The sequence below is a fragment of the Falco biarmicus genome, chromosome 2 (assembly GCF_023638135.1).
Source record: "Falco biarmicus isolate bFalBia1 chromosome 2, bFalBia1.pri, whole genome shotgun sequence".
NCBI classification, from domain to species: Eukaryota; Metazoa; Chordata; class Aves; order Falconiformes; family Falconidae; genus Falco; species Falco biarmicus.
In genome coordinates this window covers 12,632,025-12,651,431 of record NC_079289.1, presented here as the reverse complement: position 1 = coordinate 12,651,431, position 19,407 = coordinate 12,632,025, and the positions used below count along the sequence as shown (strand labels likewise).

The window sequence follows — 19,407 nt, the reverse complement described above, 5'->3', positions numbered from 1 at the left end:
TTCTGCTTAAGTACTTTAGGAGCAGCAGGCTCCCATGGAAAAAAGCTCTACAGAAGTTGAAATTGGAACCAAAACATCTCTACTCTTAAATAAACAGGACAGCTTCTGGCCTACATTCAGGGGAGTCACTTTGATTTAACTTTATTAGTATGTCCTGCTCTTAAGCAGTTTGATGTATATACACACAGCTTCCCAAATGCTCTGCCGTTAATGCTATTTAAATTGCAGTACCATCACAAACCCCTGCAATAAATCTAATCCTTATTCTGATAAAACAAGATGGCCTTTATCTCTCTGGATTTAAATTTAGGAATAGAAAAAGGTAATCCATACATAGCAGAACGTCTTTAAACTTTTTTTTTTCCTTTTTCATTGTTGGTATGTAACAACTGCCATTAGTAAACTTTTTTTCCATCCTGGGTCTTCTGGCTTTCAGAGCCTTTTGTGATGCCCCAGGTGTCCGGGACACCTGTACAGGGCTGGTAGGTATGGCATATTTCTCACAAGCCTTACGGTCTTTCAGACAGGCAGCTGGAAGCCAAATGTGATGTTGTGGCCTGTTTCAGAGTCGCTGAACGCCTCTGTCAGACAGCTGAGTACTGCCCTGCCTACTCTTCTCCACTATCCTAATCGGGCTCAGTCCAGTAGACGTGCTCTGAAGTGCCTGGGTGAGGACCCTTGCCCAGCAGTACCTTTTGAAAACAGCCAGACACAGGAAGGACATGGAGATGATGCCCTCCATTGTAAAGATGGCATCAGTGATTGAGTGATTGAACACCTTGCCGAGGATGTGGCAGACTAACATGTTCTGTGTAACTGCAGCATGGAGAGCAGTTGCATGGTGCTCTGAAGCAGGGTTGTTCTCTGATGCTGCTGCGGTGCCACCACTTTGCAAAGATTTCCTATTCCTGGTATGAGCGGGCAAGCTTTTATCCTTGCAGTCCACGTGCTTGTCTAAGACCAAAGCAGCCTGGATTTTATTAGTTTGTTCAAGGACAGTTCAGCACTTCACCCAATGATTGTACGTCCTGGCTCAAGTAAATACTGCCATCTCTGCTCAGAGCTAAGCATGAAAGCCTCTAAGAGGAGCAAGTTTTTAAACTCCATCCCACATAGAATGGCAGTGGTTGGAGTGGCATAGCAGACAGTGGAAAATTGCCTCAACACTCAGAAGTTTGGTTTTTTTCTCCTGTAGGCTAATGATATCCAGCTGGAGGTGTGGTGTTGCAATGTGGTATTCATTGCCAGGAAGCCTGGGGGAACAGAGCAGGTGATATGGATGAAGGATTCAAAATGTAAATTTTTTGCAGAGAATAAAGCTGTAACTAGCAGACAACAAAAGCTGTTGAGCTATAGGGGGAATCAGCTAGCGACTTCATTTCATTTGTACATTTATATATTTCCTTCTCTTCCTGCAGGACTATACCTGGGAAAATCATGGCTTTTCCCTTGTAAACAGGCTTTATTCTGATATTGGGCATCTCCTTGATGAGAAGTTTCGGATGGTATATAACCTCACATATAACACTATGGCAACGCATGAAGATGTTGATACAACTACGCTAAGAAGAGCTTTATTTAACTATGTCCACTGTATGTATGGAATCAGGTATGGATGAAAATCCCCTGACTTTGGAGTGCATTATGAACTGTGTAAACAGAACGGAAAGCGAACCATGTGAAAAGCATGATTTTAGACTCAGGGTGTTAAAGTGGAAGTGGTACCTCAGTCTGGAGGCTGGAGTGGTTTTGCTGGCATGTCAGTATAACTTCCGCTTCCATTGGAGAAAATTATCATGGATCAGGGTGAGGATTATTACAGAAAGGTTTTCTCTGAAGCCAGCCTGTATCCTTTGTTCAGAAAAGACAGTGTCCTAGTGCTAAGCCTTTCAGATCCTTTTAGCAGGTGGTTTTCTAGTGTGTATAATAAAGGCTCCAATTCCCAAACTTAAGAGCATAATGCTGAAAAGACCATGCTTTTAAAAACTTAACATCCAAGAGAATGATTGCCTGTGTTCCTTAGGTATGATGACTATGATTATGGAGAAGTTAATCAATTACTTGAACGCAGCCTGAAGGTTTACATAAAGACAGTGACCTGCTACCCAGAGAGAACTACCAAGCGCATGTACGATAGTTACTGGCGTCAGTTCAAGCACTCGGAGAAGGTACATATTTCAAAGCTAAACTGGCTTCAGAGACCACCATGCTGTTTAAAAATGAAAACGCAGCAATACCTAAAAATAGCAGTATGTGTCAAACTGTTTTTAACCAGAGAAAAACAAATGAGATTAATTCGTTGAGTGTTGGATATCAGTTGTACAAAAATACTTCTCAGTGTACTGGAAATACTGATTCTTTTTGTTGTTACTATTTTGAGTGACTTCTCCATAAAATTAAACTGACAGCTGTAATAGAGAATTGGATAAACTGGGGAATGGAGAAGTGGTCAACTGTGCCAATACTTGGGATCTGGGGATCAAAAAAGACATTAACTCATACACGTACATGTGTGTGTATATATATTTTTATATATATGTAAAATCTTTATGGTATTTTTCATTAATAAAAATGTCAGTGTGTCTTCAGAAATGCACATTAAATGCTTCCTGACCAGGATTCAGTGCTTATGTGCCTGCTAGCCTATCTGGCATGTGAACTATTCCTTATTCTGCACTCCCGTATAGCAGTTACACATAGTAAAGAAAACCAAATATATTTCATAAACAATACCATTAGGATACAAAAATGGTTTTATTGGGACTTCTCAAATGGAAGATTGCTTAAAGTAGCAGTTGAGGCTAGTTCCTTGCAGTCCTAGGGTGTTGTCTAGTATTGGTGTACTACACAGCTGTCTCAAGAGGAACTGAAGTCCTGTGGCGGGGTACAGAGAGAGAGGACATAGTCTCTTGCAGCAATACTTAACTAAGGGTTAGAAATTACAGCCTAAAAGAATAAATGGTGTTGCGTCCAGAGGTGAACTAAATGGCTGATTTAATTTTTAACAGGTTCATGTCAATCTACTTCTAATGGAAGCTCGTATGCAAGCCGAACTTCTGTATGCCCTTCGTGCCATAACTCGTCACTTAACCTGAAGCATTCGCTGGGCAGGAGTAAAGGAGTTTTTACTGAGTATGTAAAGACCTTTCAAAATAGATACACACCAGAAGCTGTTTGTGATGTAGCATCAGGTTATTCAATTCTCTAGTGTCAAAGTTTAGCCGTGCTTCTTGACGGCTGTAATGTGCAATGACGTGTTTTATTTTCTTGATGCTTAACATTACTAATGATAACAAAAGTAACACTGAGGAGCACTACTCTGCATTGTTTCCGGCTGGATTTCTGCACAATGGTCAGGATCCTGAAACTGTTTTTATTGTATCCAATCCTAGCGCTTTGTTCTTTAAGCACTGAAGTGCTTAAAACTTCTTTTTCCAAGCAATCATTTTTCAGATTAGTGGAGTCCAGCAGAAGGTTGGTTTTGCCTGTCCTGAGAACATACCACCATGTCGTGACTTGTGACAGAGACGCGCAGGCTGCGTTGCATTGAATTGCCCACTGGATTCTTCTGTGTCTCCTGGAAACTGCTTGCCAGTCACTGTCTTACTACAGCAATTGAAGGTGGTGTGAGATGTGAATGCAAACATTGAGCACACTTTAATGTGAAGTTAATCATGATAAACCCTACGGCATGCTACTGAAGTGCAAAATTCATCTGCTTTGTTGCGCCCCTTCCCAAGAGAAGAGGCCTCACGATTTGCCATTTCAGCCACATTTACTGTGTTTCAGTCATGCACAATCTTGTTGTACTGACAGTCACCCTCAGTTGTCCTCACAATATCCATGCTCATCACATGTTGCTATATGTTTAGTTGGCACCTATAAAGTTAATACACAGGCTGACCAAAAATAGGGTTGTGGGTTTTTTTGCACTCTCTTCTTTCTCAGTGTTTTGACTAAGGAAAGTAAAGGAAGGCTAGCATATCTGTTCTTTCATATTGGATGTATAGAAATTTATTTCCCATAACTTTTTCATAGCATGAAATTTTAATATTCAAAGTTTAAAAAAAGTTTCTATGCATTAGTGTGAGTGAACAAAAGAAAAGTGCAATATTTAAAAAGAAAGCAAGCTTTTTTCCCTATCATGCCACTGCTAAAGTGTCCTTCTTATATAGCCATAAAGAAATTTCAAAACCAAATTTCTTTATTGTCTAAGGCCTAGCAGTTTTGTTTTAGCTTTTACGGCTTGAGACAACCTGATACTGAGATGCCAAAGCATCCCCAAAACAAAGCATTCTTGGACAACTGGTAATATTGGGGAAGGGAAGAAATAAGCTGCCAAAAATGTCACACTTTTGTGCTGTTTTCTGTTGCTTTTGACTAATTTTTAAGAGCACAAAATGTTGATATTTATAGCTTTATTTTGTATTGCATTTAATGAACCAGTGAAGTGCCTAAAGAGATGCTTAAACTTACCCAGTAGGATGCAAGTTGTCACTGCTTCAACTTTGTCCGTTGGTTTGGACTTCCCATATTTCGTTGAGGAGGGTGACCTTTATTTCTGTTGCATACATTCAAAACTAACTGGATAGGTTTATTTTTAATGTTCCATTGGATTGTAGAAGTTGATACAGCATTTTTTTTCATTGGTGATTGCAGAATAGTTTTAAAAAGATACCGTCAGTCATATCTTAACACTTTTCATTGACAAAATCATGGACCAGTACGCTACTAAAGTTAGTTTTCTCTTTTCTTCCCTTTTCCTGATACCTTGCTGTGACTTCGCATGTTGTTTTTTTCGCTTTAATTGGAAAGCTAAATGATTGTACACTTTTCTGCACTTTCAAACTGCAGACCCTGCATGTGAAAACCCTTTGAGGAAGAAACCAGTAATATTTTTTTTTAATGTAACGTTGGCTATTTAGAAGAATACCCAATAGACAGCATTGGACTCTCTTCTAGAGAGAGCATTGGGTAAAACATCAGATTTATTTATCTTGTGTAGCTAACTGCAAAGATTTCTCAGAAGCATTGAGATGCTCTATGTATGAACTTAGGTTAACTTAACTTTCTGAGTTGTAATGATACTTTTTCCTCCCTCTTGTGGCTGTAGTGGCCATACCTGATGGCTTTTGTGCATAAAACAGATCTGCTGAGAGAAGTTTTCATGCAATACTTTTGCTTTTTTCAAGTGATGGGAACTGTACAGTACTACTTCAGATTCCTTTGCTTTGAAAAGTCAAGTAGTTCTCAAGAAGCACGGTTGAGCTCTGGAAAGGAGATGAAACTAGATTCAGGTAACTTAACACAACGGCTTAGTTTCCCTTCAGAAGTGCAAGACTTTTAAGGTAGGTTGAGTTTTATGTTTGGAAACATGAGTGCCTTTACTTCTTTCCGTATGAAATATACTTGCCAGCTCAAATGCCTTCTGAGCAAAGTACGTGAGCAGATTTGAAATACAGAAACCATAAATGGATTGCTTCATAAAATTTGTAGTAAGCCAGTGATTTCTTTTTTTTAACATGCCATATCAAGTCACATATGGCCTGGAAGACAATCCACAGTAGGAAATGTCATTGTAAACTGGTTTGCAATTCCTCTGTTTTTTTCAATATTAAATGCAAACTTGAAACTTCTGGAAATTTTTTCCATGTGGCTTTTTTTTTTCCCCAAAGTATTGCATTTACAGTGTAACAATTTATATATAGCCTGGGTTTTATACTCAAATCTATGATTTTTGATAGGTGTTTGTTCAGAATAGGTATTTAAAGTCAGACAACTCTACCATACACTTTATGCACGTTTTAGGCTCCCACTGTGCCAAATTTTAATGTGCAAGTGTTCTTGGATTTTTTTGCATTTTTAAAGCACTCATGAATGTGAATTTTCACACTTTATTCATTATTCTTAAGAGCACTGTAATCATTGGAAGTGTAGGTACTCTCCCTCTGTGTTCCTTTGTTGGAATTGATATTTGCCAGCATTAATGTTAGCCCACAAAATCCCAGCTGTGACCAACATAAAAACAAAGTGTACGGTCTCCTGTCTGCTGAAGAGGAAACTTGGTAGGCACAAATTAACCAGCTAGCACAGGGAATGCTGCAAGTAGGGAACAGAGCTTTTGAGCATGGACAGCTTCTTGTCATTGCAGAATTGCTTCAAGATGTGTATTGCAATAGAGTACATTCTTGCTGAAATTCCTCCATTTTTTGGGTAATGCAGTGAAGAAATGCTGATTGGAGAAAGCATTTGCATTTCCCAGAACACTCTGCCTGCAGCCGAACGTTACAAGAGTGCCATCATACAGGAACAGAAACCATTTTAAACTAGGGCAGGGTTTGTGCAGATAACTACTAAAGCTAGCATTGTGGTATCGTATGAGAATTTTGGTGAGCTGGAGATGAGTTTATTTTCATCAAGACTGAACTGAAACATACATTCTTTCTCCTAAAGCCTTCACTAAAATGAAAAGGATGTATCTTCAGACTTAAGAGTCACAGAATTGCCACTGTCAGCTCTTCCTATGTATTAAAAAAGCCTTAAGGACAGATAAATCGGTGATTGTAAACAGTTACAAATGTAGATCTCTATAAATTTAGAACAGATCAGAACAAAAAGGAAAACATTTTGCTTCTCTGTTACTTGAGTGCAGAAGGTCAAAGCACCAAATTCTTCAAAAGTATTTTTGTTTGTAGTGATGCTGATAGGTGTTTTCATAGGATTTGGAAAAAGCAGCTAGTTACCTAAATTTCAGTGGGAATTTAAGCACCTAGGCACTTAGCATAAAACCTACAAGGTGCCCACTTGCATTTTTGAGTCAGATTTTTAAAGATACTTAGTTGCCTAAATTCCATAGAATAAAATCAGTTTCCATAGAGATTAAAGGAGTAATGTGTGGCAGATCCATGTGATTTGCAGCGATTGTTAGTGAAGTGGGTTGTTCTGGGGGCTTAATGTAGGCTTAGAGAAACCTCTCCCAAAGCAGTTAAACTGTAAGTTGCTACTCTTGCAGAACAGGTTCTCGATGTTTCTCTTGCATGTATGTTTTCCATGAACATAGGCATGCATTTCAGGCTCATGTTCCAGAGTTTGGACTCCCTTTTAGAAGAACTGGATTATTTAACCTCTACTTGCAGAGATTTATTGGCAGTAGCGAGTGGATAGCTTGTGGCTGAACTAAAAAGTTTTGGCCAGAAAGAAATATTCCAGATCTTCTTGATTTCAAGTGATGTTCTTTCAGTTACTTTCCTTAGAGGTTTGGATCCTCCTCCCGTAAATAAGGGGTGATGTTGCACAAAAGGAAGGCAAAGGAGATGGATTCATTGTAAATGAACTTTCTCGGAGCTGATCTGAACATAAAGATGTAGGAATTGGTTTGCCGTTAGCAGTCATTCCAAGAGCTGGATGAAAATGTCAGTTACTATCTGAACTTCAGATTTATCCTCCCTAATGTCCCCCAACACTATGTTTGTCTGAAGAGATGCATCCACCAGCTTTTCCACATTTGGGAATCGTAAATGAAAATTTTTATCTCCAAATGAATTTAACATTTCATACCTGCTGCATAGATCACAGGTGTGGGAGATGGAGAGAGCACAGTAGTATGAGGAAACTTTAGGAGCATCTTGATCAGTGTTAACTTGTCCCTTAGAGCACGTCCTAGCATGCGGTCATGCTGCTGTTCCCCCAACACACATAGGTCTCTCTTGCAAACATTTAATCCTGCTGGGGCAGTGACCAGAGGCAAAAATGGTCATTTTCCAACCACCACCACCCTGCATCAAGTGCTTCCTATCTTCTCGACTCACAACCCCTAGCAGTCGTGCATGGAGAACCTCCTAGCCTTAACCTTGTGAAACAGTGCTAGGTTCCTGTATCACCATTTGCTGTTGAGTTCAGAGGGTCAGAAACACTTAATTGCCATTTTAGGTTATTTCTGGACAGGAAAATTCTACGTTTTCGTTCGTGAGGATGACACTCAGTACTTGCTTACATTTAGGTAGCATTTGCCAGTAGCGTGTCAGATCCCATCTCTGGAGTTGGAGTAATAATCCAGTGGATCCACTAAGGAAAGCCTTTCTTTGGCAAAACTCCCCATGCTTGAGCTGTTCAGCCATGCAGCATGGTTTCTTTGAGGGACATCTAATGGGGGATTTGAGGTCCTCTTGTGCCAGGCAGCCTTACAGGGTTGTTGGGTTGGCAGCTTCTCGGGTTCCTTGTAGCCGGGCAGACAGTGACCAGCCTCTGGAACAAGTGGATTTGGGTTTTTCACTTATCTGTGGGATAAATCCAAACATGTGGCATGGAGTGGCTGCGGAGACATAGGCAGGGTTGGATGTTCTCACGGGTACCAAGTGTCATCAGGGCTCGTGGAAAACAGAAATCTGAATTCTGCTGTCGTTCCTGACGGTAGTTAGAGGTGGTACTGAAGATACCCATTAATATACTAATTGCGGGGAGCAAGCCACACTGTCAGCGTTAGAAGGTGCAGACCACAGGTGCTCTCGAGGGGACACAACTAGCGCAGGAGGAGTTGATACGTTGGTCAGTTGGTCAGAAACTTCACTGATGTGTCTGAGAGGTTCTTGTGTATGTCTGCGCCTAGGGGACATGGTGGAGACACCTCCTTACCAGGTGTCCAGAGGGCTTCTGTAGTTGGGCAAGAGCTGGGACCCTTCCTGGGAACTGTTCGCTGCTGCCCGAGAAGAACGTGCCGCTGTGCAATTACATTTTCTTGTTCCCATCAGCCCTTTGAAGGTAGTTTTGAGACGAAGTGGGTGAATCGCCAAGCATTGTGTCTCCAGCTGAGGGGTCTGGGGGGGCAGCAACAGCAGCAGATCCAAAGGCGCGTGGTCCAGAACTGTTCCTCGTTGCCCACTTCATGCTCATATTGTGCCACCAGACCCAGACCTCTTCCTGCCAGCCCGGCTGCCGCGTGCTCAGGGTGGCAGGGATGCGGCTGCTTTTAGGGGAATAATAATTAGGCTACGGCTCTTGGACTCCGCAAGGCGACACAGTCGGAAATCTTTTCACGGCTGTGACTGGAACTGGATATAAACTGTAGCTTAAAAAAATAGAAATTTTGTAAACTTGAAATCTCTCAGTTTTACCCTTTCCTCCTTTTGCTGGAAAGCCACACAATGAATGTATATGCTTTATCCTTCTATCCGACATAACTGAAAATCAGACTGCCAACTCCTTGTTTCGTATTAGCCTTTTTTTAAAAAAAAAAAAAAAGAAACGTTTGTGAGCAATATATGTAGCATGCTGTGAACGTCTGTTTTGATCTTTATAGTTACTCTTTAATCCATCAGTATTAACACCAGTTCTTTTTTGTGTTCCCCTTGGTACTTCGTATGCAGTGTAAGCAGAAGCTGTGATCGGCTTTGCAGTCCTGTGCCGTGTTACTGTAACTCCTTGATTTTTTAGGGAGCACCTGACTGTGGGCCACCCTGGGGCAGGCAGCGTGCCCGTACACAACTGCCACTTTTCAGTCTCTTGTACTATGTATAGTTTTAAGTAGAATAAGCTTTTTAACAGAAATATTGATGCGGTTTATGAGTCACGCAGGCTGCAAGTGTCTGGTGTGTGAGAGTCTTTGTATTTATAGTTGTTGGGGTTTGGTTTTTTGTTTTGTTGTTTGGTTTTTTTTTTTAATTTTTTAATTCATAAAGTAGCAAACTTGATAAACATAGCCACTTTAAACTGCTCTTGCTAAACAGACCCTGCTGTAGATGAAATACCACTGTAGATACAGGGAGGTGCACCCGCAGACCTCTCCTGACCATGGGTGAGCTGAGCCCCCTCTCTGCAAAAAGCACGGTCCGAGCTGCACGGCCGCCCTGCGTTTGGCTGCATTTGGACCCAGACGCCAGGAAGGCCGGGATCTGGCGTGGGTTTCAGCCCCCCCGTGCCCATAAGCCTGCCACTGGCTGGTGCACAGGGCAGACGTGAGCCTTGCCAGCGTGCGAGGGATGGACGGACCAGCTGCTGGACCAGAAACGTGGGCACGGCATTTCTGCAGCTGAAAAGCTTCCAAGCCTCTGTTGAGTGCAAAAATTAGCCCTTGATTTGCTGTCTGCAGGGCCCGGCACATTGGGGGTAAGAAGTGGCGTCGGCTCCCCGTTGGCAGCTGTGGGTCTGAGCCCCCTTGGCAGCAGGCAGGGCAGGGCAGTGCCCAGGAAAGGTGGCGTTTTGTCACATCTCCCACCTCTCACCCTCTGGCCAGCGGGTAAATTGTACCCAGCCCCAGGCCGGCAGCTGTCAGCTTCTTGCCTCCTGCCGCCCTGGCCGCACGGGTGGTCAGGGGTGGAAGATTAAGGACAAAGCTCTGATTCTGCTGCTCCATCCCACCACCACAAAGCGGGGAAGCATGGTAGCTCTGTGGGTCCCATGGTCCCTACAGCATCCCACAGGCGGGTGGCACATCACCTGTCCTGCCTCCCAGGCCACCACCTGCCCTGAGCTCCAGAGATAAGGCCATGGGCTCCATGCTTTCGCAGGAGGCTTGCCTGCAAGGTGAGGCAGCTGCTAGGAGCTTACTGTGGGTTTCCACAGCAGCTTTTATCATTTATTTTTTTCTGTTGTTGCTGGTTGGGTTTTGTTTGGGTTTTTTCAATTTTTTTTTTGTTGGGTTTTGTTGTTTGTTTTTTTTGCAGAGGACAGACTGACTAGTGGGATGGATTTATTTTTTTGTGTGTGTGTGACTTTTGTTAGTTTTTAAGTTACCCGACTTGAATTTATCTGAACAGATGCAGAAGGAACTTCTTTTTTTGTGAGTTAAGAGACAAAACGCATTTTTAAACAAAGGAATCATGTATTAACATTTTAACAGCAATTCATAAATCTGCACTTTTTATGAGGTTTTGAAAAATCTATTTATAGGTACGGAACAATGGGGTTTGTTTAAAACTGTATCACATTTATACTTGCTGAAATTACTTTCATTGTTATCAGTAGGAATTTCATTGGTTAAATAAAATGGATAAAACCTGTCTCCTGTTCGAGCATCATTTGCTGCATGCTGGGGAACACACCTCTGGAGCAGAGCATCCCATGTTTCAGGACAGGATCCAGCCCTGGAACTGTCATTTTCCTCCATACCTTTGTCCTGGCTTTTAATCTGTGTATTGTTTAATATATATAAATTATTTAATCTATATGTAGATAATATAGGTAATAATTCTATTTAATCTGTGTGAACATAGGTCCTGAAATTTATAGCACTTGCCAAAGGGAGTGTCTTTTAAACAGGCAGTTGTCTGTGATGAGGGAGGGGGCGATGGGCATCGTGATGCTTGCTCTTTGTACCGGGCTTGTCACCTTCCTCTTGGAGCAATGTTTTGTGAAAGCCACGGGCGGTGGGATGCACCAGGAGCTGCTCCATCTTCCAGGGAGCCCTGAGGGAGCCCCAGAGCAGAAGAGGGTGAGAGCTGTAAAACAATGAAGGAAACGCGAAGGAGAGAGGAGGTGTGCGCCGAGGGTGCTGGCTCGGGGCAGCGCCAAGCTTGCCTAGCAGCTCAGTTGCCCCCCAAGCCCCCGCAGTCCTGCTGTCTGCCCCATCCAGCCCCTGGGGGAGGGTGGCAGAGTGCTGGGGGATCACAAGGGGGGGTGTCCTGGGAGAGATGCTCATGTCCCCCCAAAAAGACAAAAGCAGTTAACACAAGCCATGGACCTGGGGTGGTTTTGGTGTGTCTTACCCTCCCACTGCTGGGTGCTCAGCCAGCCTGGCCTCCCCTCACCCTGCGATGGAAATAACCCCCAGACAAACCCAGAAAGCCCATTTCCAGTTCTGGTAGGGCTGGTGCGTGCCCTGAGGAGGGCTGTGACCAAGGGCTGTCACAGCATGACCGTTACCTGCTGGCACCTTCAGCTGGTTCAGCTTCATCCTGCCCTTTAAAAATACACGTTAAGTAAAATCTGTAAATACATTAAGTACTTGCTTGCTTTTAGTGGGAGTTTCAAAATACTGAAAATACCGATCACCTTGGGTCCAGGCAGAGCTTCCCGTACCCTTACGGGCACAGCAGCTGTCACCGCCAGGTGCCGGTGCGGCTCTGGACTGGAGGGAGGGTGACTGTGTTGCCAACACCCTTGTGAAAAAGATCCAAAACTTGCAATATTCCCCAAAGCCCAGGGCTGCTGTGGATCTCCTGCTTTACTTCCTAAAGGTCCCACAGGACAGGCAAGCAGCAGGGCAAGACGGTGCCCTCCTCAAGCAAGCCCGGCCCTGGTTTTGGTCCCTGCGCTGTCACTGAGTGTGTGGCGTGAGCGCTGAGGGGGGACCCAGAGCAGGCAGAAGGCAGCCCCTCTGCCCTGGCACCCCAGCCTTGCCCTGCACCACGTCCTCACCTCTCCAGCCAGTCCCTCCCAGGAAAGCCAAAGCCAAAAACATCTGTGTGTGTTGGGAGATTGGCTGGACTTTCGCCTTGACCACCCTCTGGGGCCACCACGGCTCTGCCGCCATCGAGCCGCACACCCACCACCTCCTGCTCCAGCTCACCCTGAAACGCTGCACGTGGCTGGAGAAACCCAGAAACCCACACACGGTGGCAGAGGGACTGAGTCACAGGGATGCTTATGTGCACGCACCGGGTGGCCAGAGACAATCCCCCCGCACCCCACAGGTGCATGTGATCGAGGGAAGGGCTGTGCCTGCGGGAAGGGTGGGCAACCTGCACGGGCAGCGTGTCCTTGGGGAGACCCGGCTGGGCTGACCCCAAACCCCTCCTTGTCCCTTCCCAGGCTCAGGGAGCATGGGGAGACACCCCAGTGTGCCCCATGAGTGGCATCAGCCGGGAGCATGGCCACCCCAGCCTCCCAGGCAGAGCCAACAAGCCAGGAGCAGCAGCCGTATGCCACTGCAAGCCCAGATGGGGTGCCCACGCACAGCTGGAGCAAGCCCACATCCCTCAGGTCGGATTTCAGCTTCTACTGGGGTCTCCTTCGCCTCTTCACAGCATCACCTCAGGCTCCTTGTGTCGTGGTACTGGGAAGAAATGGTGACCAGCCCTGGGCCCCCGTGTGGGGCCACTGGTGGGTCCTCTCCCAAACGTTTGCATTAATTGCTGCTGAAGTGCACCCACCAGCAACGTGACTTGATTTCAACACTGCACGCTAAACTAGCCCAAATTACAGGCCACAAGGGAGCACAGAAACTCCCCCCAATAACTTTTAATTTAATCATGATGGAGCAATCTGGTGAGACACCTGGACAGCAGAGCGGAGGCTATAATTATAGATGTTATAAATAACATCACTCAGCCCACTAACGAGCTCATGTAAATATCGCTGATTTTTTGTAAGCTTTTCAATGCTTAAAAGAAGATATTCACTGGATTTGTATTTACTGCTAAATTAAAACCTACCCTCTGCATCCTCCACACATGCTTTGGTGTCCTCAGGCTTTCTTCAGTTCATTGGAGCCAAACTTAAATGTTTCCAACCTGCAAGAAAGTGCTTTTGCAGAAGGATGCCCTCCTCCTCCTCCTCCTCCTCCTCCTCCTCCTCATGCCTGGGGCTGGTGATAAAGAGTATCAGCATGTCCAGGGAATAAAACGTTGTCAAAAACTGGACACAAAAAATACAGCAAAATGTGATTTCAGCCCCAAACAAAGTGGTTTAGCAGTCATGACCTGCAATGTTCAGTGCTGACTTGCCCAGGAACGACTTCCCCAGCACTTTGCTGCTGCCCCAGCGTGCGACCCCACAGAAGAAGGTTTAGCTCCAGCCCAGGCCACCTCTGCCACGTTGTCCTCACGGCCTCGTGCCTCTCGTGATGAACTGAGAGCACCAGGGGGGGAAGAGAAGAGCTGGGCTGGGGAGACGCTGCTGCCTGAATACAGACTTGTAATTTTAATTTGTCTTGCTAAATTACCTAGCTAGACTCTCTTGGCTTCCTCAGCAACCGATGAAGAGATGGAGAGAGTCCACCAGAGGGTGACATCTGCCCTGAATCATCTCCTGGGGGAGCCTGATCCGCCTCCATCCTTCACGTCAGACGTTCAGCTAGCAGGAGATTAACCTCCAGCTCACATCTGCAATACAGCACAGTGATGCTGAAAAGATCCGCTGAAAATGTTATTAGATTTAAACTAACCCCTAGGGTTTTTCTTTCAGATTCTCCTGTGGGAAAAAAAAAAAAAAAAAAAAAAAAAGAAAAATGCAATTTTTGCAAAAAAACGGGAAGAGCAGCTCAGCTGGAGGCATCCTTACCACTCTAATTAGTAGACCTGAGTGTGAATCCCCACCACCACAGAGGTCCAGCACCAGTGCTGCGTCCCTGGGCATGCCAGTAGCAGCAGTAGGGCATGTTGCAGGAAGGTGCTTACGGCTGAGCGGCTGCAGCTGCTCACAGGGGGGAACAGGTGATGGAGAAAGTGTGAGACTATGAATATGCTCCTGAGAGAAATAGACAGGTACCAGGTTCCCAGATACATCCCACCCCACCAAACCTCCCTCTGATTGGGTTGGGGAGGTGGTGGGGGGGTGTAATCTGTGGCATTACAGTATCTGGGGGATGGACAAAGCTATCATCCATCGCTGGAGCCTGAGAGCCGGTCCTTAATGGCACCCAGCATATGAGCTGTCACCCTTTACTGGTCTACTGGTGGGACCATGAGCCTCAGAGATCGTTTGCACCTGTCTGACACCAGGATGCTAATTGTTACCGTTCAAACTTCTTCTGTAGCCACTGGGCTTCGTGGTCTCGAACACCCTCGAGAAGGCAGCCCCTTTGCTCCACACCAAATAACTCATCTCAGTTTTGCAGAGTGCAGGGTTTTTTTTGTCCAAGTAGAGGCTGTCACCTGCAGCGCAAAGGTGTACAGACATGTCCCACAGGTGCCTGAGGGTGAAGGATGCGATCGGCCACGCCACAAATATGCATGTTTTCCGTGAACTCAAAAAATTGTGGCCCAGTTCTTTGGGGGATGGGCTCACTCCACACAGGTCAGGCCAACTTGCAAGGTTTGAGGCACGCACCGTGGTTAACCCCATCTGTTGCAGCAGGACCGCACACAAATCCCTGCCACCACCCAAATGCGGCTGCAATCACTGGGCGTTGTTTCCAGCAACACTCAGGAGGCATCAGCCCCTGGTATCATTCCTAGCTGCATGGAAGGACTTAGTGATCCAAGAGCCTTCTAAGGGGCTGTGGGAAAGACCATCCCACCTGTGCAATCATCTGGGTGAACCATGCCAATGGACATCTCAGAGGTCTTCATGGGTGGGACAGGCCCCATCAGCCACCAACCCCAGCAAAGTTTCACTGGCCCCAGCTTCAGGCATCCAGCTGAGGTGCCCAGGTGAAAGCCTAGTGAGATAAATCCAGATAGTGATGTCTCCCTGAGTCTATTGTATCATCCCTCTGGAGCTGCTCCACTCATCTCAGCAGCTTGTTGGTGTCAGGACCAAGCAGAAACCACTTCTCAGCCACTACCGTTCACTGTTTAGCTAGCAGCCACTTGGTTTCATAGAATCATAGAATGGTTTGCATTGGCGTGGACCTTTAGTGGCCATCTAGCCCAACCCCCTGCAACGAGCAGGGACATCTCCAACTAGATCAGGTTTCTCAGAGCCCCATCCAACCTGACCATGAATGTTTCCAGGGATGGGGCATCTACCACCTCTCTGGGCAACCTGTGCCAGTATTTCACCACACTCATCGTAAAAAATTTCTTCTTTAAATCTAGTTTGAAACATCCCATCCATCTGCTGCTCTTCTCCCACCAGTGAGGAGCTCCCATGGTTCCTCCCCTGCCCATTAGCATTATCCTGCCCACCTGCTGCAGCTTGTGGCTTTGGTCCACAACCGTATTCTACTAGCAGGCACTGGGAGATTTGGCAAAATCTACAACATCACAGCCTTAAACATGCAGTGCCATCTGCTCCGAATGTCCATCCTCCACCATGTTAAATTAATTTAAAACATCAAGTTATCAATAAAGATGATACTGTGGAGGAATTTGAAGCCACTGCTTCAGTTTTGCAGGCAAATTTGCAGCTGGCTCAGTGGAAAATGGCTTCTACCTCCCAGGAAGATGGTTGCAATTTCAGTATTTTTGGAAGGGAAACAGGTTTTTTTTTTTCACCCTTAGAAATGGGAGAAAATGAGACACATGCTAAGATGGACCATGGCTGTAAGGGGACTTCTCTGAGATAGAGACGGCCATGTTCACATGCCAGGCTTGGCTTTAGGCAGGAGCAGATGCTGAATGTCCACATCCAAACCTCTAATCCAGACCCTGGGCTGCTCTTGGATGATTCTCATCCTTGTTCCAGCCCAGACCTGGAAAATCTTTTCCACTAAAAATGGCAAATTGCCATGAAAAGAACCTTGTTTGATAAATCACCCCATTGTGACAGGATATATTTCCTTGGAGTTTTTCCAACCAGCTCTAACACTAACACCGCTGGAAATACTGTAGGCTTTTCTGCTCGGCTGGAAACACCAGTTCTGTGGAAATCAATGGCAGATGTTGCCCAGTGTGAGATCCATTCCCAAATCGAAGTAAGTCCAACAGCCTGGGAGACCACGCAGTGAAGAAAAATCATCCCATGCCAAACCTGCAGGATTGCAATCTCGCTAACACGCACACCCCGGACACATCTCACGCTCCTTCTCCCAGGCAATCCTTCCTGGCCAAACAAGTTACACTGGTATTTATTTTCCAATACTTTTTCCTTTTTCTGGCACTGACTTTGCTGCAGAGATAACCTGTGAACAAGCGTGGCTCAGTTCCCTGCAGAGCTGGAGCAGCTCCCTGGCCAGAGGGAGGTACGGAGCTTGTGATGGAGCTCCATGCAGAGGAGAGCAGCTCTGAAACGTGCAATGTCAGCAGAGGTGTGACCCAGAGGACCTGAGCCCGGGGCTGTGACCGAGGGGCCGTGCTGCTGGGGTTGCCGAGTCCCTCTGCTGTTGTCGGTGTCCAGCCCCAGGGTGAATGCAGTAGAGACAAGGGGTCACCTCGAGGTGCAGAGACCCCTGTGTCGAAGCGTTGGGTGATCTGGTTGAGGCAGAGACAACTTCTGCTAGACCACATTGCCCATCCCACCTGACCTTGACCACTTCCAAAGACAGAGCATCCACAACTTCTTTGGGCAACCTGTGCCAGTGTCTCCTCAGTTTCTGCAGACCTGAGAAGAACACAGACTCTGTTGGAGGGGTTCATCTGCTCAAAGAAATGTATCTGCAAAATGCAGGTGCCAACACTTGCTTTACTCATCCCAGGATCTCTATAATGTCAGTGGTGGAAAATGGCCACTTTCAGGCAGGGCTTGTTCCCTTTCTAAAGAATTTATGATAAAACCAGTCAAGGGAACAGCATTGCACAAGAGAGAGTTTCTCCCTGTCAGCTTGGAAGAACCATCCTGCCGTGATTTTTTTCTGCATCAAAACTGGCCACTGTGCTGCACCCCAGGTGCATCTCACTGCAGCTCAGGAGCAGAACATCCCCTCTCCCTCCCTCCTCCGACACACACACAGAGCTAAATTCACTGCCTGCAACCCTCAGCTTCTACCTACACATTCTGCAGCTTAATGACTTGACTCTTTTAAGGTGGTTTGAGAAAGGAAAGGTGTTTTAAAAGCATAAAGGGGCCATTAATAATCAGATGTCAAGCCGTAACAAAGAACAACTGTGCTGCTGGTGCTTTCTTGATTGGTCAGGGCACCCCAGGTTGCATTATCTTGTTTGCAACTGTGACAGAAACGTGATACCAGCCCCTCTTTGGAACTTTTATTTTGTTGAAGCCATATGTTTTCAAGGATAGACTAAAGCTCAGAGGCCATCAATCATGCCCAGATAAGAATGATAGCTCAAACAATAGTCAGTTTGTAGCAGGGTGTTGCTTGTTCTGTAATAATTGCTCAGCACTGGAGGCAAGTTTCCCATCACCTGCTCAGACATGCAGCACAGAAGAAAAATGCCCCATGCCAATTGTGGTTCTTAGCATTTGAAATCCGAGCATGCTAAGACAATTTTAATAATACTATTCCACATCTGCCCAAATCCCGTAGCGCTGTAGCCCCTTAGATTTCAAGGACTGTTCAGTTGCAGTCAGAAGACACAGTTGCAGCGCGGAGACCTGCTGGCCTGACCTGTGCTAGGCTGGGTAGCAACGGTGATGGAGATGCAGCAACACAGAGCTCCTGAGGTGCCTCACCTTGGTAGCCTCTCAGCACGAGCTCCCATGTCACTGCGACCAGGGGGTGCACTGGAGATGCTGGTGGAGCTGGGCTGTGAGGGCTGCTGGGTTAAGCTGTGGGAAGATGCTCTTCTGGATCCAGGACCCTTGGGAAGTATGTCACTGGCTGCTGCACAGCACTGCACAGCTAAGATGGGTCAGAGATAAGGCAATGCAGAAGACACGAGACAGGCAGCTGGGGCGGGGGAGGGGGGGGGCTCCCTCCTCGCCAATGCTTGGGCTGCACTTGAGAGCTACGGCCACCACACGTGCCTTCAGAGGTGGCTGAGGACCCTGCGTCCTCCAGGCTGGCACCCCTGTCCCCCCACCCTGCCATCTCCTGGACCTGAGCTGGCTGCTCTCCTGCCTTGGTGGCTGCCATGTAGCCTGAGAGGAGTACTGGGGCTGGGACAGGGTCTTGTGAAGGAGTGGGAAACCAGCCTCACATCTGGCTCTGCAGCAGGGAAGGCACATTTGAGTAGGCAGAGATGCAAGTTTTTCTTTGGAGAGCATCCTCAGGCTGCTGCCTGCCTGCTGGAAGTAGTGACCTGGACTTTGTCCCTTGCACCCAAATCCCCGAACTGACAGCTCCAAGGCAAAGGAGGAACTTGTAAAACACCACTGACTTCACCCACCTACGCCCATGCAGGCGCACAACAGCTGCCTTTCCTTTTGAACAAAGCCGGTGCTGCTTGCAGGCAGCCCCCTTCTCCACAAACCACCTGTGGGCTGCTAAGGTTGACATGAGGAGCCATCCTCTCTCCTCACTCATCCTACCACCTCCCCATTTCATCTCTGTCGTTGGCATCCCCAGTGATCCCATCAGCATCATTGCCGAATGGGGGGCCATCTGGTCAGGGTGTGCTGGGTCTGGGATACACGCACACAGCTGGTTGCATCGAACGCAGCCCCTGAGCTAAGGAGACGACCCTCTGTCACCATCATGAACCAGCCAAATCTCCTTTACCTGCTGGAACAGTCCATCCCAGTTCAGTTCTGATGCAGGCAGCACGAGGCAGAGAGGCAAAGCTGCCACGCTGAGTAACTGGACTTTCTTTGACCGCCACCAACACAGCACTGCTAGACCCCCTATGGGGATCGCAGCACTGGCTTGCACACCCCTGGGACTCCTTAGGGGATGCTATGGCAGATCAGGTGTCCACAACCAACCTGGCATCAGAAGGTGGGACAGAGGTGGGGGTGAAAGGAAGGATCTGTGTG

General features: G+C 46.4%; 1 protein-coding gene across 2 annotated transcripts in view; it reads left to right on the top strand.

The window, feature by feature from the left end:
* Positions 1-10,994, top strand: part of SESN3 (sestrin 3) — a 44,854-nt gene extending 33,860 nt beyond the window's left edge. For both annotated transcript variants that reach the window (XM_056327072.1, XM_056327073.1), the window contains exons 8-10: positions 1,419-1,609; positions 2,024-2,168; positions 3,009-10,994. In XM_056327072.1, the coding sequence (XP_056183047.1) occupies positions 1,419-1,609; positions 2,024-2,168; positions 3,009-3,095 (423 nt within the window). In that variant the 3' untranslated portion in view covers positions 3,096-10,994. The remainder of the gene's footprint in view (positions 1-1,418; positions 1,610-2,023; positions 2,169-3,008) is intronic.
* The last annotated feature ends 8,413 nt before the right edge of the window (positions 10,995-19,407 follow it).